The sequence below is a fragment of the Rattus norvegicus genome, chromosome 19 (assembly GCF_021556685.1).
Source record: "Rattus norvegicus strain SHRSP/BbbUtx chromosome 19, alternate assembly SHRSP_T2T, whole genome shotgun sequence".
NCBI lineage: Eukaryota > Metazoa > Chordata > Mammalia > Rodentia > Muridae > Rattus > Rattus norvegicus.
This window is the reverse complement of record NC_141552.1, coordinates 26,467,988-26,495,925: the sequence shown is the minus strand read 5'-3', so window position 1 is coordinate 26,495,925 and position 27,938 is coordinate 26,467,988. Positions and strand designations below refer to the sequence as shown.

General features: G+C 43.8%; 2 protein-coding genes across 3 annotated transcripts in view; one reads left to right on the top strand and one right to left on the bottom strand.

Moving 5' to 3' along the window:
• The window catches only part of LOC134483470 (uncharacterized), a 192,172-nt gene that overhangs the window by 2,268 nt on the left and 161,966 nt on the right, over nt 1–27,938 (top strand). The window lies entirely within an intron of this gene.
• LOC147999274 (disks large homolog 5-like) lies at nt 8,171–24,044 on the bottom strand. The gene is made up of 6 exons (XM_087596718.1): nt 23,874–24,044; nt 22,583–22,649; nt 11,587–11,746; nt 10,179–10,322; nt 9,386–9,548; nt 8,171–8,669 (listed from the first exon to the last, which is right to left on the bottom strand). The coding sequence occupies exons 2-6, from the start codon at nt 22,647–22,649 to the stop codon at nt 8,640–8,642; spliced, it is 564 nt and encodes a 187-aa protein (XP_087452844.1). The 5' UTR covers nt 23,874–24,044; the 3' UTR covers nt 8,171–8,639.

The window sequence follows — 27,938 nt, the reverse complement described above, 5'->3', positions numbered from 1 at the left end:
AGCAAGCATTTTCAGCAGTTGTCCTCTAGCTTCCTCTCCTACCACTGTTCTTTCCATTGTTAATTTTAGTATACATAAAAACTTAATATATGGTTCATAGAAAGTTACTGCCTTTTTCAACCAACTACTATCTTCCTTTATAATAAGTTGGTTGGGCCACACCTTGAACCGATGATAGACATTGTCCCAGGATAGACATTCTTTATCAGCAGGTCTCAGGGTAGGACTGGATATGTGACCCTGTGCTATAGCACTGTCCAGAGTGGTAAATGCAGCTTCTGAAGAGGAATGCAGGCCTGGCCTCTAGACCTCCATCTTCCAGGCCTGTCTGCAGAGCCTGATGCCCTGGCAAAAGAGACTCCTTCTCTCCAGAGGAGCACTGCAGTCAAATGACATCTCAGTGATGAAAACTACCAGTCCCCAAAGGCATGCCACTGAGCGGAGATAGCCTCAGTCATGCACCTCTGCCCATCCCCAGTTCCTCGTGTCAGTAACTCAACCCTTTCATGAACTAGATGGCAATACTTGAGGCAGGATGATCAGTAGTTTACTGGCCAATCTGGGCTCTATGAGATGCTCTCCCTGAAATCAGAGCCAGCAGGAAATTCAGTATGAAAGCTCTTTGTAGCCAAGCTCAACAACCCGGTTCAGAGCCTGGGACCCCACACGGTAGGATAAAGTGACTCCCATGGCCTTTTCCTCTACCTTCAACACTCATGCTTTGGAATGCACACCCTACAATGAGATCAATACACATGGAATAAAAATTAAACAGAAAAATTAATGAAGACAATGCAGACAATGTTTTAAAAGATCCTGGGAGTCCTCACTCTGCACTTCCCTTTCCTTTGTCTTGGGAACATCACCTGCACCAGAGGCTGAGACTTCCTGCAAGAGAGAGAGGAGAGATGCACTGTTCATTCCACTGGAGCTGTGCAAAGACCAGAGCCACCTGTCTTTTCCTGATAGTGGGAGCTGGGCCCAAGTGTGGGCTACTCCTACTAGAGGCACCACAAGAAGAGGACCACCTTCCTCAAACCTTCCAGCAGGGCTGGGAGCTGGAGGCTTCTGGTATTGGCTTCTCCCTGCAGCAGGGGGCAAAACGTGGGCATATGAGGTAACATGGAACCCTGTAATTCTACAAAGTGCAGAAGATCCTGATGTCCCTCATGGTGCCCCAGAGCCTGCTCACCACACATGGAGGCTTCAGTAACATGGCCTTGTCCTGACCTGTGTGCACTCTGCATCCTCACTCTCTACCCCCTGCTTTTCGGCGTTGGAAGTCTCAGGTGTAGGAGGTGCCTACCATAGGCCTCTTCTCTCAGCATTTCAGCATTTTACATTTTATGTAGTTTGTGGTGTTCCTGTGCCATGATATGCACATGGAGAGCAGAGGACACAATGTGGACTCAGTTCTCTACTTTCACCAGATGATCAAACTGAGGCCATGAGGCTGGGTGGCAGAGCCTTTCCCTGCTGAGCTGTGATACCCACTTGACCTTCACCAAGCATCCTTTGCTGTACACAGTTACATCAGCCTGTGACCCTCATCCTCCAGACTCTTATGAAGCAAACCCCATAGGTGTGGAGCTCTCATGTTAGCCAGGCCTAAAGGGGAAGGCAGCAAGCCCTTCAGGAACTCTAGAAAAATGTCTATACTGGGACTAAACTGGTGCTGCCATGTAGGGCTACATTTTTCCTTTAAAACAGGAGGATTTGTGGTGGTGGTGGTGTACACCTTTGATCCTAACACTTGGGAGGCAGAGGCAGACAGATCTCTGTGAATTCTAGGCCAGCTCCCTCTATAGAGCTAGTTCCAGGTCAGCTACACAAAAGAAACCCTGTTTCCATGAGTAAAACAAAGAAAGAGAAAGAAAGAAAGAAAGAAAGAAAGAAAGAAAGAAAGAAAGGATTTATATTTTGTATACAATGAGATGCCTGCATGTCTATACCTGAACCATCATGTTAACTATAACTCTTGTCACATCTGCATTAATTCAAATACTGAGGGCTAAATGCTTAAATATTAATGACAATACAATTGGGGGTGGTGCTGAAGAGATGGATGGTTTAGTGGCTAAGAGCAGAAGACCAGGGTTCAGTTCCCAGTGCCCACATGGTGGCTCGTATTAGCCTGTAATTGCAGTTCAGTGGAATCGTTCTGGACTTCATGGGCACCAGACATACCACATGGTGCACAAGCATTTATTAGGTGAAACACTCAGGCCCATAAAAATAAGTAAATAAAATATATGGTTAACAGACACTGTGATTCAGGAAGTTCTTAGTGACTTTGGTTATCATTTCTCTCTCACGGAGAAATGTCTTCCTCATGGCTCGGCCTCCCTGGCTTCTAGGACATTCCCTAGCTCTGTGGAGCATGAAGTACTCAACACCATAAGCCAAGCATTGCAAAGCCATCTGCACCTTCACTGCTACACCTTCACCATGGCTGTGTCTAAAGGGAGAGACTTGGAATCCCACAGATGCAAGGCCAAACCTGTTGGGCTATGTGAGCCCACCCACCCAATAGTCAGATCTACTCCTGTCCTTGGCTATGGCATGAGGCTCTTAAGACAAATTAATCTGAAGGATCTCAACAGCTATGCTGTTAGACCTCTCATTGCTCTGCCCGACCTACAAGCTCCTTTCCTGGCTGAAATTCACACCCGAACTCCTCTCCTGCCTCAGCCACCATCAGCTCTTCTACTCCTCTCCACCTGTGCTCTGAATAATCCACACTAAGGTGGACGTTAACCTCTTGTGGACCTCCAGACGTATGCTTGTGATTACTCTTCATTGGCTGTTTTGTATGGGTAGGCGGGTTCTTCTAGTCTCATGCAGAACACTGCTCACACATTTTGGATCTTACAACACCCTCTTGATTGAGAATCCTGACTAATGACTGACTGACCTTCCATGCCTGAAGTCACCCTCTGTCTCCCAGTCCAAGATGAGAATCCCCACCCTAACCCCATGGTGTCCAGTTTCATCTCAGAAGCTAGACTCTGCACTACCCAATATCATTTGGATCTCGGCCACTAATTCTCTGTTAAATCGTTCCTCTCTTCTTTAAAACAAATTCATTTTGTTGTTTATTTTTTGAGACAGGGTTTCTCTGTTTGGCCCTGGCTATTCTGACATGCTCTCTGTAGATCAGACTTGTCAGGAAACCAGATATCGGCCTGCCTCTGCCTCTTAAGCACTGGGATTACTGGATTGTGCCAGCATGTTTAATTAAAAATTAATTAGTGGCAGTGCATGTTGGCACATGCCTTTAATTCCATCCGTTGGGAGGTAGAGGCATTGTGAGTTCCAGGACAGCCAGGGCTATAAATTAACACCTTGTCTCAAAGAAAACAAGCCAAAAATGAAACAAAAATGTTGCAATATGGTCTTAGGTATGTAACTGAGTCTGTTCTTGAACTGTGAATCCTCCCACTTTCACTCAGGTGCTAATCAGCAGGCTTCTGTCTTGACTTTCACTGTGCACTCAGGGCTGCCAGGACTGTTACCTCTCCCAGTCTAACTCCTGACTCTCTGATCAGCATCATCACAAAACTCCTGCTAAGAATTAAGGAAACCTGAATTCTAAGGAACAGTCGGAGCTCCAGTATTTCCAAAGCTCACTCTAATACAGATGGATCCTATGCTGCAGTAAAATGGTCACAGCTGGAGGTCTTAATTCCAGGACTTGGGACAGAGGGGTTGGAGGATCTTGAATTCAAGGTTATTTTTATGTTACAGTGTTGCTCAAAGCGAGTTGGGCTGCTACAAGATACCCTGTCTCAAAACTATACCAAACACACCTAAAATGAAACAGAGGAGTTTGAGTGGGCACAGATGGGAAAGCTCGGCACTTTATGGCTAAGCCACCTGCTGCCAGCACCAAAGTCCATGCACAGCCCCGATTCTGAGCTGCCTCTGGGACCCCACTTAGGAGCATGCACCAAAGTAGCTCAGATCCAGGGCTTTTGGTCTAAGAGGAATTCAGGCAGTCACATTTGGATGCCAGTTCTCCAGCTCAACTGCCTGTCAGCCCAGGATCTGGTCTTAGTCATGGCTTGGCATCCCTAAATTCCTCCCAGCTGTGCTCTGAACTCACCCTGTGCCCGGTTCTGATGAATCTGCCATTCTCCATGGGAGTAGCCTCAAGAAGTCCCTCACATCTGAAGCACCACTCTGAGTGCACTAAATACTGCAGGGGAGGGGCGTGGCCAGCAGAGCACCCACCCCTTTCAGCTGTAGAACATTTAGCTCTAGAGTGAGCACTGCTGTGCATTGTGGATCTTAAGCAGTATTCCAGCCTTGGCCTGGGAAGAGCCGTTGACACCCACACTTTCTGGGGTGACATTGTCTCCTGAGGATAGAGTCAGGTGAGGAGCGGCAACTGATGTTCATGAGAGACAAACTTTCTTCACCACCTGCCCATGCTGGCCCTAGGATCTGGGCTTTTTGGGTGACATGAGTGTTGAGCCCCCCAGGTAGATGGGTTTTCAGGGGTCAGGTGGTTATTGTCACCAAAGGTATCCACAAGGATAAGTCATACTGTACTAATTCCCATATTAGATCCCTTCTCATGGGTCACAGAGGTCGTGCTGGGTCCTAAATGTGGACCCAGGTTCCTGGCACTTTTGAAGAGACTGGTCAGGGCGCAGGCTTCAGGACATTTTGTTTGAATTATTTTGGGGGATTTTATTTTTACTGTTGGGGGCAAACCTAGGGCTGCCATGTGCTGGGAAAAGGCTTTGCCACAGCTGTAGATCATCCCTAATTATAAACTCCTAAATTCTCCCAATCCTGGAACTTTCTAGGTCCCTCACATGATGCAACCTTTGGGGGATTCCTCACATAGAATCATGGGGCGGATTGCATCCCAAAGAGAGACAGTGGGAAATGTTCCCCAGTGTCTGCCTGTGGCTGTGGTGATGAGAGTGGATGTAGTGACCAGTGGATGGCAGGGCCCATGTGAAACCCTTTTGGTTTCCACTTGAGTGGAATCTTCACCATGCCTTTTTTTTTTTTTTCTTGAAACACAGGTTGGCCTGGAACTTACAGTCTTCCATCACTCTGACTCAGTTTCCCATGACTGGGATCACAGGCTTAAATTACTATGCCCATCTTTCTTTTTTTGTATTTATAAATCTTCTAAAAGCCAGAAGGATATAGAATTTAAAATTTTGCGGTCCAAGGCATTTCCAACAGGGGATTCTTGACCTAGGAGTGTCCAGACCAGTGTTTATTGTGTGGCTACTTCATTCCCATAACAGCTTATTTTTGACAAAGAGTTCCAAGGTGTGATGTCACTGGGCATCAGGCGGTGTCCCAAATAGCAGCACTGACTCAGGTTGTAATTTAGGCTGGAGAAACTTACTAGGACCCTGGTAATCCTAGCACCCTGGGGCCTCACATGTCCTTAGTCTGATCTAGTGATGAATCAACTGCTCTTGAGGGTGGATTGGAATTCTAGTCACTGTGAGGCAGGAGCATTAGTATCCTACAGCCACTCTGGGCTCCATAGGAAGACCCTGTTTCAATATAAAAGGGGTCACCTGCGAGTTCTTACTGTCTTCTCTGAGGCCTTCCTGCTGGAGTTAGAATAGCTGTCTCACCAAGTTGAAGTAGAGGGCAGAATGTTGGTGCCTTCTATAATGAGGACTAGTAACAGATAGTCTATGGAAATTCTAGAAAGTTCTACAGGTATTTATGTCCTGTGCATGGGAATTGCTGGCTTCCCTGTGTCCTTTGCCTTTAATTTGCAGTCCATGGGGCACCTGGGAATGTCCCCAAACCAGGCTGCACACAGGGCTTGTCCCATGATTCTCACTTGCACCCAGTGCCTGCCTGATTGTCATAAGTCTGACAGAGCCACTGTATGCTCACCTGACACCTGCAGAGAGCACTATATGGGGCCCTACCATCCCCACACTGCCCATCAGTGTCTACAATGTCCCTATATGGCACTGAGATGATCTAAGCTGCTTCCGGCCTATGTGCTGCATCAGAATCTGACCATTCCTAATTTCCTCCTCTCACACCCACACTAGAAGCCCTGTACCCACACTAGCCCCAGCTGGCCTGTTGCCTACTGACATCTCATGGACTCTGCTCCAATCCCCTGCCCTGCCCTGCCCTGCCCTGCCCTGCTGTGCCCTGCCCCAATGCCCTGCCCTGCCCCAGTGCCCTGCGCTGCCCTGCCCCAATCCCCTGCCCTGCCCTGCCCTGCCCTGCCCTGCTGTGCCCTGCCCAAAACCCCTGCCCTGCCCCAATGCCCTGCCCTGCCCTGCCACAATCCCCTGCCCTGCCCTGCCCTGCCCTGCCCTCACTCAGCTGACAATGTGGACATCTCAAGACAGTCACTGGACAATGGCTGACACACTTGTCTGAAGACTGGAAATGTTTCTCGATCTTGGAGAGGAAAGAAGGACCCTCCACCTACAATGTCCTCTAAGGAAGTTTATTCAGGTGAGGGATGACAGGGACTGTTTTGTCTCATGTCACACATGTCAGTAGAAAATATCCTAGGTATTGGATGCCGCTGTTAGCATTAACAGAACAAAGCACATAGTGTTGGGAAGATTAATAAATTATGAGTAGGATTAGAAAACCCCAAGCCTCTTCCAGGTCCTAAGAGAGCAAAAAATACCACCAAACATAGCATTAATGTGATAGGTTGGTTAAATCTAGTTACTAGATTCTAGTGTGATACCTATGACTTTTTGTGTCATGCTCAGCTTATAATGACTAGAGGACCTAAGCTTGAGAGTCACCAATGCCTCTCCCTTGCTTCTCCAGCTGCTGAGCATTGAAAAGCCCTAATGAGACAGCATCTGTTTGCAGACATACTGGATAAGTCTTCTGCACTTTATCTCTCTGAGTCACCTCCACTCTCAGTAAGTCAGTTTAATTCCATAAATTGTAAATGAGTCACGTGGAAAATATACTTTCTCAATACGATCACAGATTTCCATGTAAAAGGTGAAACATGAACTATCCCACCTAAGTTCTGGGCTTGCACAGACCTGCTCTGCAAAAGAAACATGTGGTCACAGCTGCAGTCTGCATTCACTATGGATGCTCTTGAGGACCTCCCTAAACTGCATAGATTAAGATAATTATCTTGCTTTCTATCAAAAGAATTCATTATGCCAAGTTGGCCTGTAGAAGGAGGCTAGTCTCTTCTGTATTTTATCAGATGTGCATAATCTATATGATCATCGATAGTAAGTGAAAGCTCTGTTTGGAATTGAAACTGAGTGATGCTGGAGGATGATGCTGAATGCACAATGAGCAGTGGAGGCACCAGAGCCCGGTGTGGATGCCTAGCAGGCTACCACATTGAGCAGGCACCCCTCAACCACCTGTACATACAAATCTCCTGAGATCTCTCTCCTTAATGGGAGATGATGGCGTCCATCTAGTATAGCACATGCCCTGGAAGGACAAAAGCTACCTACAGGAGCTGTGGTGATGGCTCACAGGTTAGAGCATCTGCTGCTCTCTCAGAAGAACCACATGGTCCCTAACAATCATCTACAATGGGGAATGCTATTCCCTCTTTTGGATCATGAGGGAAATGCACTCAGGAGTGGCCCAGATATACATTTGAAAAAAAAAGATCCATTGAGTTAAATGATAAAAATAAATATAATCAGCACCAATAAAAAACACAGCATATGAATGATCAAATGAAACAGCACCTATAAAAACCTATTTCCCAAAATGACGTTGATGGTCATTATCTTTGTGGTTTAATACTAATGCTGTATTGTAAGAAAAACCGAGGCACATGGTTCTCGATTAGGATTATTCTATATTCCTTTGTGAAAGTTGTCATTTTTTCTGCAGCTCTACAGGCATGAGTGTGTGTTACTCAATATCTGGGCAAACAGTCAATAAGGAATGGGTGTTGTAGACTGATATAGATTAGGATGAGCAGAACACATGACAGCATGGATACAGTATGTCAGTGATTACATCATAAAGTGTGTGTCCATAAAAAAAGTCACATTATCCACACAAAAGACACTATCACCCTGTGTACAGCTTGGTGGCTTTAAATTCCCTATTTACTCATGCTGCCTGGACCATGCAAAGATCCATATCCAGCTGTCAGTTCTAAGTCTACAGGAGGGGAAAGGACCCTTGAATAAGATGGTCTTAAGAGTCAAGAGTTACAAATCAATTTTTATTCATAAGGAATACAATTTACAAAAAACAGGCATAAAATGAACAACTAAAATGGTATAAAAAATGAAAAACAGTAACAAGAATATATAAGTATGAAATAACAAAAAGAAAACTTCAATGAAAATCATAACCAAAAATATTTCTTAACAGCATTTTCTTAATGAACATTTAGAAACACAGTTGTAGTGCTGTTTCTCCTCTAGGGAGATGTCAAGGCAGTCCCCTCAGATGTCTCTCAAATGGTGTTGTCGGTATGAGAGAGGAGAAAGACCTCAATGAGACAGGCTGGCATACGGATACATAAATTTAGGGTCTCTATACAATGAGGAAATTAACTGAGAAGAAGAATATTCTCCCCAAAAAAGTCTTTGACTGTTGAGGATTGTCGTCACAGGGAACTCCTGACAGAGAAACTCACTCTTCAGGGGGCTGTCTTCTTGGGATCTGTCCTATGCCATGTCTCCTGCAGTTCCTGAGACCTGGGAGGAGAAGGCAGCTATTAAGACACTGATTTAGTGGGGACACGCATACCAGGTGTCAAGTTGCTGCCTTCTGTCCCTTCAGCTGCATTGGACAGACAGCACTGATCTTTTCACTGAAATCATTGCTGATATCTCTGCAGCCTGGGGAAAGTCACCAACAACCCTCACAGTACTGTGGGAGAACAAGCTGCTCCTCAAACTTCTACCAGTGAAAACCAAGAACAGGGAAAGGAGAAGAGATCTAACTGGGTTGCAGGAAGAAAGTAGAAGGCCACATGATACTGAGATCAAAGCCAAAGACCAGGACTCATTTGCCATTTGCACTTGGTTCTTATCCCTACAAGGTGCTTCCAACCATCACATGACCCCTGTATGACCTTTGTCACACGACCAAGAACTCGTTCAAAACTCTTCATAGCATCCAATCTATGACAGGGAGATGCAGTCATGTGATATGTTATTCCTCTGTCACCATTTCTGGACTGCAGTTTCAAAAAGGGCAGAGAAGTGTACTTGCCCATAATTCAGTTTCTGAAAAGTCGTTAACATCCCAGAATACTTGTGCATAGACAGAGCAATGAATAACTCTATCACATGAGGTGGGTGACTGATTGGGTGTGCGGAGATTAGAAAGATGATAGGGGAAGCAAAGATGTATCCAATAGGCAAATGGTATCAGACATTGTTAATCTGACATAGCTGCTTGTTCCTACCAAATTTTGCTGGGTCTGGAGGTTGCTGGTCTTCTCCTGTTCGTCTTCAGCATTCGGGTTCAACTCAAACAAATATCGCTCTAACTCCTTGCTCTCCTGCTTCAATGTGACCAACTTCTTCTTCATACATGCCTGGTCCATCAGGAGCCGGCTGTGCAGGTTGCTGGAAACACACTCTGCATAGTAAGATCCTGAAGCCTCTTCCTCCCATTCCAACTGCCAAATCCCACAAACTCCACCAGGACCCAGATACCCATAAAGACTTCATAGAATACATCTCCATACATGTAAGGCTGCTCCACAAACAGCAAACGGCCAATCCAGGGAAGAATAAATTGTTTCTGTGACCCAAGCACCTAACAGTCCATGTCTCTCCAAAAGAACAAGGAATCTACAACTATCCATGAAAGCCCAATGCATCTGGGCAACATCAATTAGTAGGCAGTAAACAACCACAAGAGGACAGTAGAACCAAGGGAGGTCATGCTAACCATGTGGTCCCCACATTGAGCTTTGTTAAACCTGGTATGACCCCAGAGGCCCAGGTCGGCCTAATAACACTCTGATGCCTGAATCAGTATAGTTCTATCCAGAGCCTTCTAAAGATGCATAGACACTGTGCTGAGAAGTCACAGTCTCTTATGGAACTGAAACTGAGTCCAAAAGACCCACGGCACAGTGATATTTAAACAGCAGAAGACATGGACCCAGAGCTGCATGCTCTCCAGTCCAGAACAAAGAGAGGCAGCAATGGATATTCCATAAGTGATGGGCCCTTTTGACCAGTACTTACCGATAGAAGTTAATCTCCTTCTTGAGCTCCTGAAATTTCTCACGATGTTCAATGTTCTTTGTGTCTAAGTTGTGCAGTAATGACATGACCTCTTTCTCCTTTATCTTCAAGTTTTCATAAAATGGATTTGGCCTGAAGTAGGGGCTGGCCCCAGGAAGATAGAACCCAATGAACATCAAGGTTTAGGATTATATGAACTCAGGCTATGTCTTGTATTACCCCAGCCCTGGAAGGACACTTTCTGAATTCTACATATTTGGATCTTCTTCAGCTTCAGAAACTTGGAATTGTGTGCCCAGGACAACAGAAGCTAAGCACCCAGATAAAGGGTTCCCTGGCTCACTTTTTTCAATCAGGAGGGCTGGATCTGCATTCAAACCTGTTATGCTGTCAAGAGCCTAGGCCACAGAGCTTACCCAACCACACACACACACACACACACACACACACACACACACACACACACACACACACACACATCCAGAAACCTCTGATTTCATTTTTCCTGTTTTGACAAGTGGAATGCTACAAGCCGAATAACTAATATTCTAGAGGCAGACAGTACACATAATTCTGGAGATGAGACCAGATATTGCCACAAACTTATAATCTGCCCAAGGCATACAAATGTATAGACAAATGTGACTACACAGGCAAAGAACTGTGCTGTTAAAAGTGGGGCTTCCAAAATAAAGCACTTACACCTCCATGAAACTATTATAAAGGTAAATCCTGAGGTCAAAAAACAGACCCCTAAATTCCAAAGGTGGAGGGATAGAGAAACATATAAAGGTTGTGCACATGCATGCAGAGCTGTGCACACACAGACACACAAGCTGGGGCACACCCACAAGAAAAGAAAAGTAAGGTCTCCAGCTCTGAAAAAAAGAACCAAAAAAAAAAAAAAGAAAAAGAAAAGAAAAGTAAACAGACTCAGAGAATGAGAGAGACAAATATGGAAAGAGCACAATGAGAATCAGTAGAAATGCATGCACCATTACTGTCTCAGAGTGTAAGGCACAGAGACAAGAAGGAGCAGGCCAGAGCCTCAGGCCTTCTACTTAAGCATTGATATGAACACTGTGGGACCTGTCACCTAAGGCTGCTGCCAGGAGATGATAGCGTTCAGTCACCTTCCTAGCAAGCACAAACACTCTCCACAAACTCACAGCACCCAGAACCTTGCAAAACTACCACCTGTCAAGGGCTTTCCAATTGTACACTGGGAACTCATGCTCCAGTGACTTTATCCCTGAAATCTTCACTCAGATTGCAAGTTCAGATTTTCAACAGGCAGAATCAGAGAGTCCATTTTCAATCTCACTCCTCAGTAAGGGTCAGGTTCTGAATCTCCTCTCTATGGGAGATGAGGTTTAGAACAAGGTTGTTTGTTTGGAGCAATGCATACCTCTTGCTCATGGATCCACCTGTCACATAAAGGAGGCGATCTGTCAGCTCATTTCTCTCCTTGGTAGTTAGCTCCAGTTCTCTATTCAGCCTCTCCTCTTCCTCGTTGGCCTGCACCTTGTTTAGGACATTTTCAGGGGATGACGTCTGTCTGCAGGCCGCTGTAGGTAGAAGAACACAAGTGAACCCGCATGGGGTGAATGCATAGAGCATACACAGACCACAGTGAGGTCCAAACAGGAGAACATGCTTGGAAGCCAGTGTCACTGCAAGGAGTTTGGTCTATGTGTAAGAGGCATCCTAAGTGGATCACAGTTCCCCCACTACTATATAGAGACCAAGAGATGTAAGCAGCCAGGTGTTCCCTATGCCCGCCCACACAGGCTTACAAGTACCAGAGAGATGACTTCTCCAGGATTATTATCAGGTACGCAGGCTACAACCTGGTTTCAGGACCCTCACCCCTCTGGTTTCAGAAGTCAGATCATCAATTCAGCATCCACAATGAATTGATTGATCAGGGATACTCAGATATCCTACACTGTTACTCTAGTCCAATAACTTTGCATTAAAAAGTCATGTAGGGGGAGGACATGGTCAACAGATTTATTAATTCCCCCTACTGAAATGACAAATGCCCCAGAAGTGCCAATAGGTTACAGGCTCTTTCTGTACCTGCTCCATATAGTTTGGCTACTGTAGAAAAATATCTGCCACACAGAACCTCTAATATATGAAGGTAATATTGGCCCCGTCAGCCAGAGGTAGTCACAGGAGTTCTAAGAATATAAGGTCATGCCAGGAGCACAGTTCTCTCCCTCTTACTACTGTCAGATAGTCACTGAATTTAAAGAAGCAATGAAAGTGAAGTACACTGATGCCCTGTTTAATTCAGAAAAGTTATACCCTCCATGACTACTTATGGTGTTATTATATCAATTTAACATACCGAATGCACTGTAAAAGTAAAGACTAGAAGTTCACCCAATAATAGCATAGGCATTGCCATATCCTCCATGTGGTTATGGAGAAACTAATAATGTGAAAACCTTGACTTTCAGGAATTGTGATAATCATGGAATTCAATATCTGTGGAGATGTTCCAGTGGTTGTGGCCCATTGCTATAAAGGCCAGCTGAAGGCCCCACACTCACCCCTGAGAGGAAGCTCAACATACACTGCCCAGAACTTACTCCACATTCCCCATGTCCTGTGTCCATCATTACCTTTAGGTTTCGTTTCCTACACTCTAGACTCTTCTCTATCAACATCAACTCTCCCAAAGCGCCTACAAAGACGGGCAAACATGTCTGTGGATATATCCTTTGGACACTAAAAGAAAAAGTAGGGAATTAGTTGTCACAACCATACTGGTGACATCACAGGGATTCCAAGAAGTCTCTAGGAGACAATAGAATGTCCACGAAGGGACGGCTGATGTCACGGAGAACAGACTTTGCCTCCTTGCTAATGTTCTCCCTGTACTGAGCAAAAGCTGATGTGCCCTTTTCAGGAGACTTCCCTGTGGCATAGCCACTGAGCACCACATGCTTCCAAAGCCAAATTTGGCTCTAGGCTTGATTGGAAAAACCTAAGTCATTGCTATATATCTAAATGAGTGCTTCCTCCCCAATCCCTGCACAGAAATGTTTCATCCTACCTCAAATTCTCCTCAGTCAGCAATATTACCCATTAAAGATTACTGAGAAATCACACCAGTTACTATAAGTAGCCAAAGAGGTCTCCTGTCTCATCATGTGCAGGTGCATGAAATCACACCCAGAAATAGCCTGTAGGGTAGGTTGCGATGTGGGTGTGTATTATAGGTACAACCTGAAGCTTTGTGCTTAACATTTAACAGTTGCCACCGGATTCCTTAGGAGAAAGAATTGCATTCATTATGGTCCTGGCAACAATGTGGTGATCTGTTAGCAGAGGAAACTGAAATATTGGATCCACCAGTGAATGCACCCTCAGGCTGAGTGTGGGGCTCTCCTCTCTGCACCTAAGTTACCAAAGCAGGATTGCTTACAGGCCTCTCTAAGCTATAACGTCTGATTTCATCTGAAAAATAAAATAGTCAGCAATGTGTGTGTGTGTGTGGGGGGTACAGCCAAAGGAGTTGGACAAGCCTAGAGACATAACTCAGTGGACAGAGTAAGAAACAAGCATCTTCACTCCTGTTTCATGGATCACCCCGCAAAACACAAACGCATCTATCCTACTAAAAAAAAAACAAGTTATTTTATTGAATGCATACACTAATACTGTTTACAGTATTGGTAGCAAAGCTCAGATTTTGGGGGCAGATCCATGACTTGAACTATCTTCCTGACAACATATAAAACAATAAATAAATAAATAAATAAATAAATAAGAAAAAACAGAAAAATAAAAAAACACAAAAAGCACAAGCCTTTCATGTGAAGTTACAGAAGAATGATCCAGTGGTCACTTCTGACCAGGCCATTTTAGCTATGACAGTGCATAGTGAACCTTAATTTGATGGGTCCTATATAAAGCTTTGTGCAATATTGTCATTTTAACCAACCTCATCTAGAACATACATAACAACACAGGATATGATCACAATGTCCTTGCTGTGTATCAAGTTATTTTTCTATGTCCTTGATTGTCAGGCATATTACAGCAACAATCTGAGATGGCTGGTAGACTTGGAAGAAAGTGGATATGAAAGATCCCCGTTTGATATCAGTACAGCCATTTCTTACGAATGAGAATCTTTTAAGCTGGCCCTCGCTTAGCCCCTACACATTAGACAATAGACCAGAAAGTACAGAAAGCACATTCCCACCCACTCTCTAGGAAGCTGCCGGACCATAAGAACAGAGGGTACAGAACATATTTACTGCAGGGCAATTAGAAGACAGGAAACATCTCTGGGAAGCTGACTGACCACTATAGAAGTGAGATGTCCTTGGTACTGAATGCAGCTGTGCTATAGGCTTACATAGCTATAGCCTTGTCCTGGGAACTCCAGAAGAGAAACACCTGCCAAGACAGATATCCTTGGTCCTTGTCCTGGGAACCCCAGGATAAGAAAACATATATCAAGTCAGACGTCCTTCATACTGAAATAGCTGCATTGATGTGGTTACGGCCTTATCCCAGGAATTCCAGGACGAGAAACATCTGCCTAGTTATCCTTGGCACGAAATAGCTGAGCTAAGGAAACTGTGTAATCTTAACTGACATTTTAAGCTGTATATTTCTGTTGTTTGAGGTTCCTCACATCCCTCCTGCGTGAGGACCGTGTCGAGCCCCAGTGCATTGGTATCCCAAAGTAAACCTCTTGTTTTTACATCAAGACTGAGTCCTGTGTGTTCATGGGGTGGTGATTGTCCTCAGGACTGGAGCGAGAGTCTCCTCTGTCTGAGGGTCTTTCAGATAAAGCTATAGTTGTGGGTTACACACCTCAGCTCTCATTGGCTAATGCTGTCCTCACAGTCCTTGGAGGCCCCTTTGTAAGACTACCTGTTGGAAAGTGGAAGCAGCTTTATTTGAGCTCAAAGTGAACCTGACGAGCAACGTAGAGGACAAGATGGGGTAATTGAGACCCTGTCTAAAACCAGCACTGAAACCCACCCTCCATTCAAAGCATCATCTACCAATTCTTGAATTTTTACCATTCTCTGCCAACCAGTCTTTCATTCAGGAAAGGTAGAAAAGAACTGGAAATGATCTTTGTATTCTAAGGACCTCGATCTGTCTTTCCTTAGGTCCACGTTAAGAACAAATGAAATGGGTATCACCATCTGAATAACTTAATATTACCTACTCAGCATTTCTAGCCTAATACTGTGCCTATGGCAATCTCAAGCTTCCCTGAGTGTTGCTGCCCCAGCAAGAAGAATGAAGTTCTATGGTCAATCCCCAGTGAACCTTTCAAGGGGTTAGAAGAAAGCCATCAGAGATACTGCACTTCTTTGTCCTTCGATTAAATCAAGATGATACAACGTGAATCTAGTGTGCTATTCCACCACACATCTTCCTCACAACCCCACCTATCTGAGGTCATTCTTGGCAGAATTCATGCCCCACCATCCGAGATATTTCTTGATTCATTGCTGCCAAGGGCCAGGTTTCCTGAGTTTTGTTTTTTATAGAATTGGGTGTAGTCAATCATAGTTGCCCTCTGTAAGAAATGACAAATATCTATAATAACTGAATATTCTGAAGGTTTTTATACTGGTTTTATTATACATATAACTGTGAAACGGAAAACATACATATTTCATCAATGAAATGAGTAAGATTGATTTAATGAACAGAAAAATGGATGGTACTTCAAAACTTCCATGATTACATATTATCTATTTAATTCCCTCCACAATAGCAAGAAACGGACATTATTATTTACTTAAACCGAGAAAATATTAATTGTTTGGCCTGCTTTTCTGAGCTTCCTTAAGGTATAGTTAATTGACAGAGCTGTGGTTTAAAATTAGGGTCCATATTCTTCTGTTTTAAATGTGTGCCTTTTCTTTCTATTTTTTTCTCCATCTTTATTAAATTGGGTATATCTTATTTACATTTCAATTGTTATTACCTTTCTGGGTTTCCAGGCAAACATCCCCCTAACACCTCCCCCTCCCCTTCTATATGGGTGTTCCCCTCCTCATCCTCCCACCATTACCACCCTCCCCCCCCAACAAGCCCCTTCACTGGGGGTTCACTCTTGGCAGGACCAAGGGCTTCCCTTTTATTTCTAGTGGGTGCTGCTCTCCCTGCTCCGTGGGAAGTGGATGGGGGGAAGGCCCGGGCCTGAGGTGAGTTGGAACTGGGGTAGAAAGGCATAGGGCCTCCTAGGTGAGAATGCCAAACCACCACTGCTGCTGCAGCCACCATGGAGAAGCCTTTGTTCCTGCTGCAGGGAGGAGAGTCTGGTGCCCACAAGATGGCTGAAGGGGAGCTGAGAGTGGACAGCTTCATCACCCGCCTGCTGGAGGTATGAGGATATCGTCCGGGAAAAATTGTGCAGATGACTGGAGCAGAAGTCCGAGGGCTGTGTATCACGTCTCGTGAAATCTTTCTTAGCCAGCCAACAGCTGTGAACACAGGTTTCTTTTGGAGAGCAGGCCTGTGCAGGCCCAGAACCTAGGTGGGACAGTTCAAGCTACCCTTTTTCCATGGCCAATCTCAGATCATATTCAGAAAGTATTTCTTGGGCTAAAGAGATGGCTTAGTGGTTAAGAGCACTGACAGCTCTTCCAGAGGTCCTAAGTTCAAATCCCAGCAACCACATGGTGGCTCACAACCATCTGTAATGAGATCTGATGCCCTCTTCTGGTGTGTCTGAAGACAGTCACGGTGTACTTGTATATGATAAATAAATAAATAAATCTTTAAAAAAAAGAGTATTTCTTCCAGGTGATGGATTTTCAATTTATGGAATTGAACTAACTTACTCATGGTGGAAGTGACACAGAGAGTTAAAGTACAGAAGGAATAATCCAGAATGTCCACCAAAAGTTGCTGTCACACCAGGGCTTTTAAAAGCTCAGCTGCTAGAGAAGCAATGTAGTCTTTGGTTATTCTCAAGCTTAGGTCTTCTAGTCATTATAAGCTGACCATGACACAAAAAGAGTCATCTATATCAAAATAGAGAAGAGTAACTAGATTCACACCACACTATCACATTACTACTGTATTTGAGGTTCTCAGTTAATATCTAAGAACCTGGAAGAGGCCTGGGTCTTGCTACACAAACTCATGATTTATGTCCCCATTGTCAGCTGAGATTCTTCATGCAGCCTGGGGTCAAGGAGGTCATCCCACAAAGCACAAAACACCCATCTCAGATAAACATGTATGGTTTACTGAATCCAAAACATCCATGAATTTCAGGACACAATTAAATGTTGAAACCTAAGGATAATAGATAGAGAAGAGAATTAAGATTTCTAGTTCATAGATCCAGTAAACACCTTCAACAAATCATAGCAGCAAACTTTCATAAGGTAAAGAAAGAAAAGGCAATAAAGGTACAACAAGCCTACAGAACATCAAACTAATTGTACCAAAAATATTCCTCCATTCACATAATAATTAAAACGCTAAATGCACAGATCAAGAAAGAACATTAAACGGGGTAAGGTATAAATATCTAGTAACAAATAAATTCAGACGTATCTGAATTACACCAGACTTCTCAACAGAGATTCTAAAAGTCAGAAAATCTTGGGCAGATGTAATACAGACACAGGCTCCTATATCCAGCATAATCATCAATCACCATAAAAGGAGGAACCAGGATATTTCATGACAAAACCAAATTTAAAGAATTCTTTTCTATAAGAAAGCACAACAGAGGCTAATAGGAGGAAAACTCCAAGACAATGAACTAAACTATACCCAAGAAAAACCAAGAAATTAATCTTCTCTCAATAATTTAAAAAAAGAGAAGCACACAAACATAATTTCACCTATAACCAGAAAAAGAAGAGAATGCAGCAAACATTGGCTTTAATATCTGAACAGATCTTCTTTCCCTAATCCCCAAGCTCTCAGGGGCCAAACTGCCAGCCAAACTGTATGCAAGGATGCTCTATGGTTCAAGGTGAGGCCTGTAGCCCCACCAAAGGCAGATCCTAGAGGTGTGAGGTGGGGATGGATATGTGTGGGTGCAGGAGCACTGTCACATAGGCAAAGCTGAGCAGAAACGGGATGTAAGGTTTGATGAGGGGAGTCTGGAAAGCAGGACAACAGTTGAAATGTAAATAAATAAAATAACCGATTAATAAAAAATAGCCAAAAATAAAATAACAAGTAAAAAGGTAAATGAAAATTAAACCAAACCAACCAACCAAACAAACAAAAATCCCTGTAGTGGATTGGCCTAATTCTGCTTGTATTTTAATGCTAATTTGTGGAACTCAGGACTGGTTAACCCCAAATAACTGACCCTGTTCCCAGTTAACTGTGATTATAAAGAAGCCAACAGCCAACAGCTGCACAGCAGAGAGATGGGGGAGGGGAGCTTTGAGGGCTTTGCTAGAGAGGATCATGAGGAGGGAAGAAGGAAGAAGAAGCTGCCAGAGAATAAAGGAAGAACATGTGTGATGGAGAGAAGAGAGGAAGAGAACAGCAGCCATGGTTAAGGGAGAGGAGAGCCTGGTCCTGAGGGCTGTCCAAGTGGAACAAAAACAGTCAAGATGCTACACAGCCTGTAAGAGTTGAGCGTTATTGTTTGGAAAGTAGATCTGATACCATGGAGGGCAGGCAGCTGCCCAGCTACTGTGCTGACGAATGCATACTAAAAATAAATTTAACAAAATATGAGTAACCAGTAAGACAGCTCTGTAGAGGATCCTAAAAGGAATACTTTAGTTTGAAGGGAAGGACAAAATACCAGAGAACACAGGGGATAAATTAATAAAACTAGGACAGTTAATCAAAGAAGACTGTGAAAACCACAAAAATTAACAAAATGACAAAATTTAATACATAGGTTTAAATAATAATTACATATCACAAAACTCAATATCTAGGGTGGTGGGGCATGAATTCTGCCATGGTCTGAACTCAGAAAGGTGGGGTTGGGAGAAACATGTCTGGTTAAATAGTCCACCCACATTGTGTCAATGTGATTTAATCTAAGGACAAAGAAGTGGAGCATCTCTCATGGTTTTCTTCTAACCCCTTGAAAGGATCACTGGGGTGTGGCCACAGTACTTCATACTTCTTGCTAGTTCAGCGAAACTCAAGGAAGCTTGAGATTGTCACAGCACAGTATTAGGCTAGATATACTGAGTAGATGATACTAAGTTGTTCAGATGGTGATATCCATTTGCATGTGTTCTTAATGTGGACCTAAGGAAAGAGAGATCAAGGTCCTTAGAATAGAAGGAACATTCCCAGTCCTTTTCTACCATTCCAGACTGAAAGGCTGGTAGGGAGAAAGTGGTAAATAATAAAGAATTAATAGATGATGCTTTGAATGAAGGGTTGGTTTTTGTGCTGGTTTTAGACAGGGTCTCAAGTATCCCATGTTGCCCTCTCCCTGGCTGGCCCGGTTCACTTTGAACTCAGATAAACCTGCTTCCACTTTCCAATAGATAGTCTTACAAGAGGGGCCTCCGAGGTCTCTGAGGACAGCATTAGCCTTTGACAGTTGAGGTGTGTAACCCACAACTATAGTTTTAGCCACTTTGTTCCATGTCTACCAGCTATTTCAGATTGTTGCTGTTCTATGCCTGACAATCAAGGACACATAAAAATAACCTGATAGAGAGCAAGGACATGGTGATCACATCCTTGCCTCTGCTGTATGTTCTGGATGAGGTTTGTTAAAATTCCAATATTGCAAAAAGCTTTATATAGGGCCCATCACATTAAGGGTCACTATGCAGTGTTTCATCTAAAATGGCCTAATCAGAACTGACCGCAGGACAACACTTCCTGCGAAGTTCCTATGAGAAGCTTAAGTTTTTTGTGTTTTTTCTTCTTCCTTCCTTCCTTCCTTCCTTCCTTTCTTTCTTTTTTTCTTTCTTTCTTTCTTTCTTTCTTTCTTTCTTTCTTTCTTTCTTTCTTTCTTTCTTTCGCTTCATAGGTTTAGAAGAATGTATTTTGGGCCACGGATCTGCCCCTAGTATCTTAGCTATGGATGTGATCAATCAGTGTTAGTGTGTGCATTCAATAAAATGTCCATTTTTGACTAAGGTAGATGCTTCTGTGTTTTGTGGGGTGACCCATTGTCAATGTGTAGTGAGTTGGGGCCCTGGGTATGGTCGCATACCCCCAGGACACAGGGGGTGCAGAGCAAAGGCATAAGAAACTGCACGCAGTTGTAAGCTTTATTAATCCTTATTAAGCTAAGAATATGCATTACTACAATTTTCATTGTGTCAAGATAACATAAGATCATTATTCCCAGGATACCAGGAACAATGAGGGAAGATTAAACAAAGAAAGACGAATAAACGAAAGCTTCTTCTAAAAATATTCATATAACAAATAACCTCTCTTATTATAATCAAAATATACTCACCATTACCAAGAGAGCGTTAGAACCACTTCCACAAAACGGGACACAGCAGAACATAATTTAAGGCCAAGTGAGAAAAACATTTTCTTCTCCAGGGCGGCATTCCAGCCCCTACTTGAATCTGGCACCAGGCCTTTCTTGACCCTGCCTGGGAGCTGCATCTCTATGTCTTAACAATTCCTTCTTTTTTCTTTTGTTTTAAAGTAACACTTTACATAACATAGCTAAAGGTCCTTGTAGGGGTTTAGTCATGTAAAAATAAAGCAACATAATACATAATGTACATAAGATTATGACAAAACTAGCTCATCCCATGCTATGGAAAATCCTTTGAAGCCAAGCCTTGGGATCTAATCCTGTCAATTGATCAGCCAATAATTTCGCTATTCCATATCTTCTAGCTGTTTACCAAAAGACATTCGAACATCATATTTCAAGGCATTAATTACTTTTGAAGCACTTTCATTACCCTCTAAATAGGCTTGAATTAACTTCCAATCATGTTCTGTGTCATTATCCATATATTTACTAACAGAAAAGTAGTAGGATTTCATCATGATAAGCAATATAAGCCCGATAACTGGCATTGTCCGCAGCAGAAGAAACCATGAGTAAAACACACATTGCTAAGAATAAGTGCTCAGCCGTAAAGGACTTTCCTGAAGGAGACAAAATTATTCCTTTCAGTGCTTAATCGCTTCACCTGACCCCACATAGGTAATAGGGTTGTCACTACACGGATCCTTATCCATTGTTGTTTGTGGACACTAAGAGAAGCCAGGGCCTCAGTAATGGAGGACACCTCCTCATCTCCTGAGAACATCCATCAGGAGAAAATGTAGCTGGTTTAACTGGATTCCTTTGAGGGTAGGGAGCAGTTCTTATTATTCTGTGCTTGGATCCATCTCCCGGGTAACCAGAATAGTCTCCCATCCTGTAATGAGACAAAACCCTCTCCCCTATATACAATGATGTCCTTTCCTGCCATTCAGCATCCCGGGCAATTTTTATCCATACTGTCTTTTCCATGCCTTCTTGGGGGAAGTTCAACAAAGTGTCTATTGGCTCTTGATATAACTTCACCTTGTGGTAAATTAAGAAAATTAATAACGTATAATGCTTGTGCCAATATAGCCCTGGGACTGGTCTGCAAACTCCATTCAGGTTGCATAAGGCCATCTCTTTTCCCCCTTTTTAATTTTATAATTTGTCATTTCAGGGTATGGTGAATTCTTTCAACAAAAGCTTGTCCTTGTGTATTGTGTTCTGTACCAGTAATATGTACAATATGATATTGTTGACAAAATTGTTTATATTGATAAGAAATATATGTAGTCCATTATCAATTTTAATTTTAGAAGGCAGTCCCATAACAGCAAAAGTTTCCAATAGATGCTGTATAACATGAGCAGTGCGTACTCCTGGAAATGGTGTAGCCCACACAAATTTTGAAAAATTATCTATGCTTACATCTATATGTGAAAGGCGACCAAACTCAGAAATATGGGTTATATCGATCTGACACGATGTATTAAGTTGCATCCTTCTGGGATTAATTTGAGATGGAATACATTTTATACGTGAAGACTGACACATAGGCAATTAGCAATAATTTGTTTGGCTTGAGAATAGGGAATCTTATATTTAATATGTAAATATCCTGTATTGGCATGATTATGACTGTGTTCTTCTGGGGTAGCAAATGCCACTAATTGATCTACTATATGATTGCCAAGTGTTAAAGATTCTGGAAATTTTGAATGTGATCTAGTATGTGTAATGAATATTCTAGAGTTTCATAATAACAATAGTCCTTTAATATGTGAGAATAACATTTAATATAGGCTTAGATGTAGAAACAACAGCAGTCGCAATATTCTGTACTACTCCTACAACATAAGCGGACTCAGCTATAATATTTTTACATCATGAGTAAAATCCTGGAATACATTAATTAATTACCGCTAATAATTCATTTTGTTGTACTGACCCAAAAGAAGATTCTTGTCCCCAAAATTAATCTTTGGTCCAATAAGCCATCTTGGTCTTAGAGCCATCTGTAAACACAGTAAGGGCTGATGGTAATGGATCAACAGAAATTAGTGTATTTATCAAATTTTTTTTGTTTTTTAAAGCAATCCCACAATTTACTATGGAGAGGATGAAATTCAACATTTCCAGTGTAAGAAATCATGGCTAATTGAAAAACCTCAGACATCTGCATTAAATATTCCCCTTTATCTTTGCTTAATGGGAAAACAATAGCAGCACAATCATATCCCCACAGAGTAACAGGTCTTTGTATGCCTTGCTGAATAATTAAAGAAATTTGTTCCTCATTAATTGTTAATGTTTGGTTAAAGTTTTATTTAATATAAACCCATTCTAAAGGCAACTCATCCTGAGCGAAAGTGCCTGTAGGATATTCAAGAGTATTTAAACATATAATTTAATAACTCTATCTGGATCAATACGTGCCAAATATGCATCTTTCCATTTTCAGAAAAGATACCCTTGCATGCCTTCATATAAGCATTAATATCCCCAGCCTCCTTTATAGGTAATAATGCTCTCCTGTACTCTTAATTAGCATTTTCAAAAGCAAGCATTTGCAGCAGTTGTCCTCCAGCTACCTCTCCTACCATTGTTCTTTCCAATGTTAATTTTAATATACATAAAAACTTAATATATGGTTCATAGAAAGCTACTACCTTTTTCAACCAACCAGTATCATCCTTTATAATAAGTCGGTTGGGCCACACCTTGAATCGATGCTGGCCTAATTATAGGAAAAGAAAAAGCAGGTGAATTCGTCATTATCATATTGTGAATCTAATGGTCAACATGCCATCCTCGGGAAACGACTTAGAAAAACCTGCTTCAGGCAGTGGTAGAGGGCAAAACTTTTACTTTCGTTTTGTCTTAATGAAGCTCTAGCTTCTTGTTCTGTATTCGTTATTACCCTGTCTGCATTCATGGCCTTGAACACAGTAAAAATTACAGCCCAAAGAGACCAGAAATTGGAATCTTTTTGCCCTGCCTGACAGCCTTTTTCTCCTTAACTTTCACTTTGACCCAGATATCAGAATCCCTGGAACCCTCGTAAGGGAACCATGGAGTGTACTCTTGCTGTCTCTAAACACTTTTCTAAACCAGACTGATAGACATGAATTCCCTGCACTCTTAAAGATGCTTAAGCATAGCGAGATGAAGAGAAGATTTATCTTGTCCCATTTCCTTGTAATAAATTGTACTTACCTTATCTGACTGTCCAGACTTACCTTCAGGGACCCTGTTCCAGTGCCATAGGTCGACGTCTAGGGTGTTGGGAGCCCTGCGTCCGGTCGCATTCCTTTCTGTGTTTCCCGATGCTCAGTGGCCATGCCACTCCAGCATGCTTTGAAATGAACCAGTCCGCCGACACCACCACCACCATCACCACCACCACCACCACCACCACCACCACTACCACCAATTTGGTTTTGTAAATAAAGTTTTATTGACATCGCCATACTCAGCATTTACATCCTGTTCAGTGCTGCTTCTGGCTGCAGCTGCAGGGCTTAGGAGCCACAGAGCCATTTAGGCTCCCAGAGCTGAGAGCATTGACCTTTGCCTTGTTTGTGAAAGAGGTGACTGACCCCTGTGCTCAAGGTGGCCTTTCCGTGCCCTTTAACCCATAGCATAGGTCTCTGTGCCATCCTCTCCCTTTGCTGTGGTGTGCACTTCCTGGTACATTTCCATTAGCTCTTGACATTTCCAGAGCATTGGGTCTTGCAAATTGAATTTGCATGGCACCAGGAATAGACCTGATGGCAGGGTGTAGGACACTCCCTATGGGGACCCTGCCCAGGGGCATAAGCTTACTTTTCCAGTCAACTCCCTGAACAGTGAGCCTTTGTGGGACAAGGTACTTCATGACATGACTTGACCTCTCTGCAGTGCACCCAATCCCTGCTTGGCTCAGATGTCCCCCAGAGAGGTTGTGTGAGTGTCCCCAGTAGAGGCAGCACTCTGTGTGGTGGCATTGACATGGCATCCAGGAAAGTCAAAACCAGAGGGACATGTCGGGCAGTTGGAAGCAGATGTCTGCGTCCATGGAGAGAAGGATGGGCTAGACACTCCTACAGGGGGTGAGCTGAGAAGCACTTCCTTGGCTTTTTCACAGCCGTGTAGGCTGCATGCCATGCTGTGTACCCATGCTGTGCTGAAGCCCCAGACTTTGAGTCTCCCACAGCTGCTGTGTCCTGGGGCCAGGGTAGGATTAAGCAGACTTCAGCAGGAGAAAGGTGAAAACCCTGGTTGCGGGGTTGGGATGGCACAGTCATAAAACTCCTGCACATGAGGCCCCTGACTTAGAGCCGTATAGCAGCTGTGACAAGCCAGCTCTGGTGACACTCATCTGCAATGCCAGGCCATGGGGGGTAGAGGCAGTAGGATCAGTTGTTTAATTATCCTTGGCTACACGGCAAGTTCGACGCCAGCCTGGGCAACTTTGTCTATGAAAATAAGACAAAACTAGGTCTTGACTCTGAGCATCACTGCCTGTACCTGGCACGGTTGCCCCACCCCAGGTAAGAAACCCCTCTGTCCAGAGGCCATAACTGCAGGAGACCCCTGGCCAAGTGTCTATACCGCGCCTTGTTTGACTGGACTGTGCTGAGGACCAACCACACTCTCAACAGGAAGGACATGGGAGAGGCTGTTTCTGTGAGGTCCCAGGCCCTGAGACGGCCAAGAATAAACCCTGTCCTTGGGAAAGCCATGGAGACTAGGAACCCACGGGATCTCTGCAAACACCAGGGCTGGCAGAGGACTCTGATCCTCTACAGCAGCTGCTCTCAATCTGTGGGTTCTACATCAGAGCTCCTGCACACCAGACATTTACACTACAGTTCCTCACAGTAACAAAGTTACACTCATGAAGTAGCTCTCCAATAAGTTTATGTTGGGATGACAACGACATGAGGAACTGAAATAAAGAGTCACAATTTTAGGAAGGGTAAGAACCGCCATTCTATAGGAACCCAGGCATCTGCACTCGGTGTCTGGAAGTGTGATAGGCTAGGCTTCACCCTCAGCGATGCCAGCATGTGGGCACCAAGCCCAGGTTCCACCCCAATGCTTCCTGGATATGTGCAGGCCTGGTTCCATCAAGAAGTAATAAAGGAACCCTTGGCAAAAAAACAGTGGGTACCAAACAGGTCAGCAAAAGACATCCCCTCTTCTGCAACTCCTCTCAGGACGGCTAGTCTTCCCAGGAGGCCCAGGCTATAACCAAACCTTGTCTCCCAGTGCTTGCCCATTGGTGTCTTGGCCATTTTCAGATTTGAGGACTTTGAACAGAATAGCTTCCAGCAGATTTGCATCAATGAATCCAACAAGTAGTTGCAGTCCTACTTCACCCAGCACATCTTCAAGCTGGAGCAGGTGAGAGTGGACACCTATTCCCCAGCCCAGCCCAGCCATCACCCTGAATGTCAGCTGTGTCCCTCAGTATCAGCAGGATGGGGCCTGGGCACCGCAGGTTCCCCAGGACCTAAAGCTATGTCCTTGAACTCAGTGCCATGCTCAGCCCTTCCAGCCTCTTTCAACCCTTCTGGATGCTCAACTGCTCCTGCAGCAAGGCAGCAGTGTGCACATTCTGTCACGTCATTTGTGTGTGTCTACAGGAGGTCAGAGCCTGTCCCCTCTGGTCCTTTCTTTTGCTGTATTTGCCTTTCTGAGGAGGCAGCACCCACAGGTATGGGAGGCAACCACATGCATATTCTGCAGCCATGTCTGATTCCTCTGAGGCTCAGTCCCACTTACACACCTACCCTCCAACCTCCCCCCTCCATGTCACCCCTGGGGCTCTGTAAACCTTCCTGCTTTCTGTCTTTATATAACTGGTGACACTGCAGCCCTCAGTGGTGTCATACAGTGTTAGTTTGTCTTTGCACTGCCTGGAGGTCTGACTTAGGAGAATGGCTACCATTCTCATTCCTGTTCAAGGATCAGAATCTGAATCCTATGTAAGGCTGAATAATATTCCAGCACATGGGTGGGCCATGTTGAATTCACACAGTCACCTATGGATTTTATGTTTTGGCTTGTAAACACACACATATAAGACTCAAGTGACACCCAAGTGGAGAATTGCTGGAGTCCTCCATGGCTTTCTGAACTGTCTGAGAGACCATCCTGTCCACAGTGTATAGGGCACCATCTACTCATAGCTCACACAGCATGAGAAGATTAGTGAGGGTTAACCTGGATTCTCTGTCTCCTACTTTCTGCCACACTAGCCCTAGCATCTTTCTGTATTGCAGTGAATGTTTAGAACCCAGGAGGATGGCAGCTTCCTTGCTCAAATATAGCAAGTTCCTCCTTGCCTGCTTTGAGACTGAGTCTCATGCAGCCCAGGCTGGCTTTGATCTCACCATTAGTTAAAATGGCCATGAACTCCTGGTTCTCATGCCTCAGACTTCTCTGAGCGCTGGGTGACAGGTATGCACCACTCTTAAGTCCTGCCACTGGGACAAGAGTGAGCAGAGCCAGCTCTGAAGCACACACTTTGCTGGTGTCAGGGATGACTGACTTATGATCCTGTCTTCCTTGCCCATGGCCCTTCTCCTTGGTGCATGCCATCCTTCCTCCCTGTGACTCATGGGGGACACCAAGCCTGAGGATGTCAGGAAGAAGTTTACTTACTTCACTGGGTTGGAGGCTGTTAGGTTCCTGCGTCAGTAGGTGCGATTCAAGCTAGAAGGTTTGTGGCATGAGAAACTGGAACAGAACTGGAATGGCAGGAACAATCGTCGCCTGGCTCTGAGAAGACCAGGTGGGCAGAAACTCATCGTTGGGCAGGTAGTGAGCTCAAGACCAGGCTGGGCATTGCTCAGTGCACGTGAACAGGTGTGCTTACATGGACATGTGTTTCCCCCACATGGTCACCACTTATCCAGGCACGGTGAATACTCCAAGGACCTTTTTATGTTTTAACATTGTGTGTGTTTGTGTGTCCATACATACATATACACACATACATTCGTACATAAACACGAATACACGTACCTGAAAACACATGCATATACATGACTATACACATTCATGCTCATGCACAGATATATACACACCTACATGCATACACACATACATACACACACATACACACATACACACATACATGCATACACACATACACATATACATACACACATACACACACATACAATACATATACACACATACAAATACACCTATACACACATATAGACAGACATATACACACATATACATATACACGTATACACATACATGCATACACACATTCATATCCACACGTACATACAGACATATACATA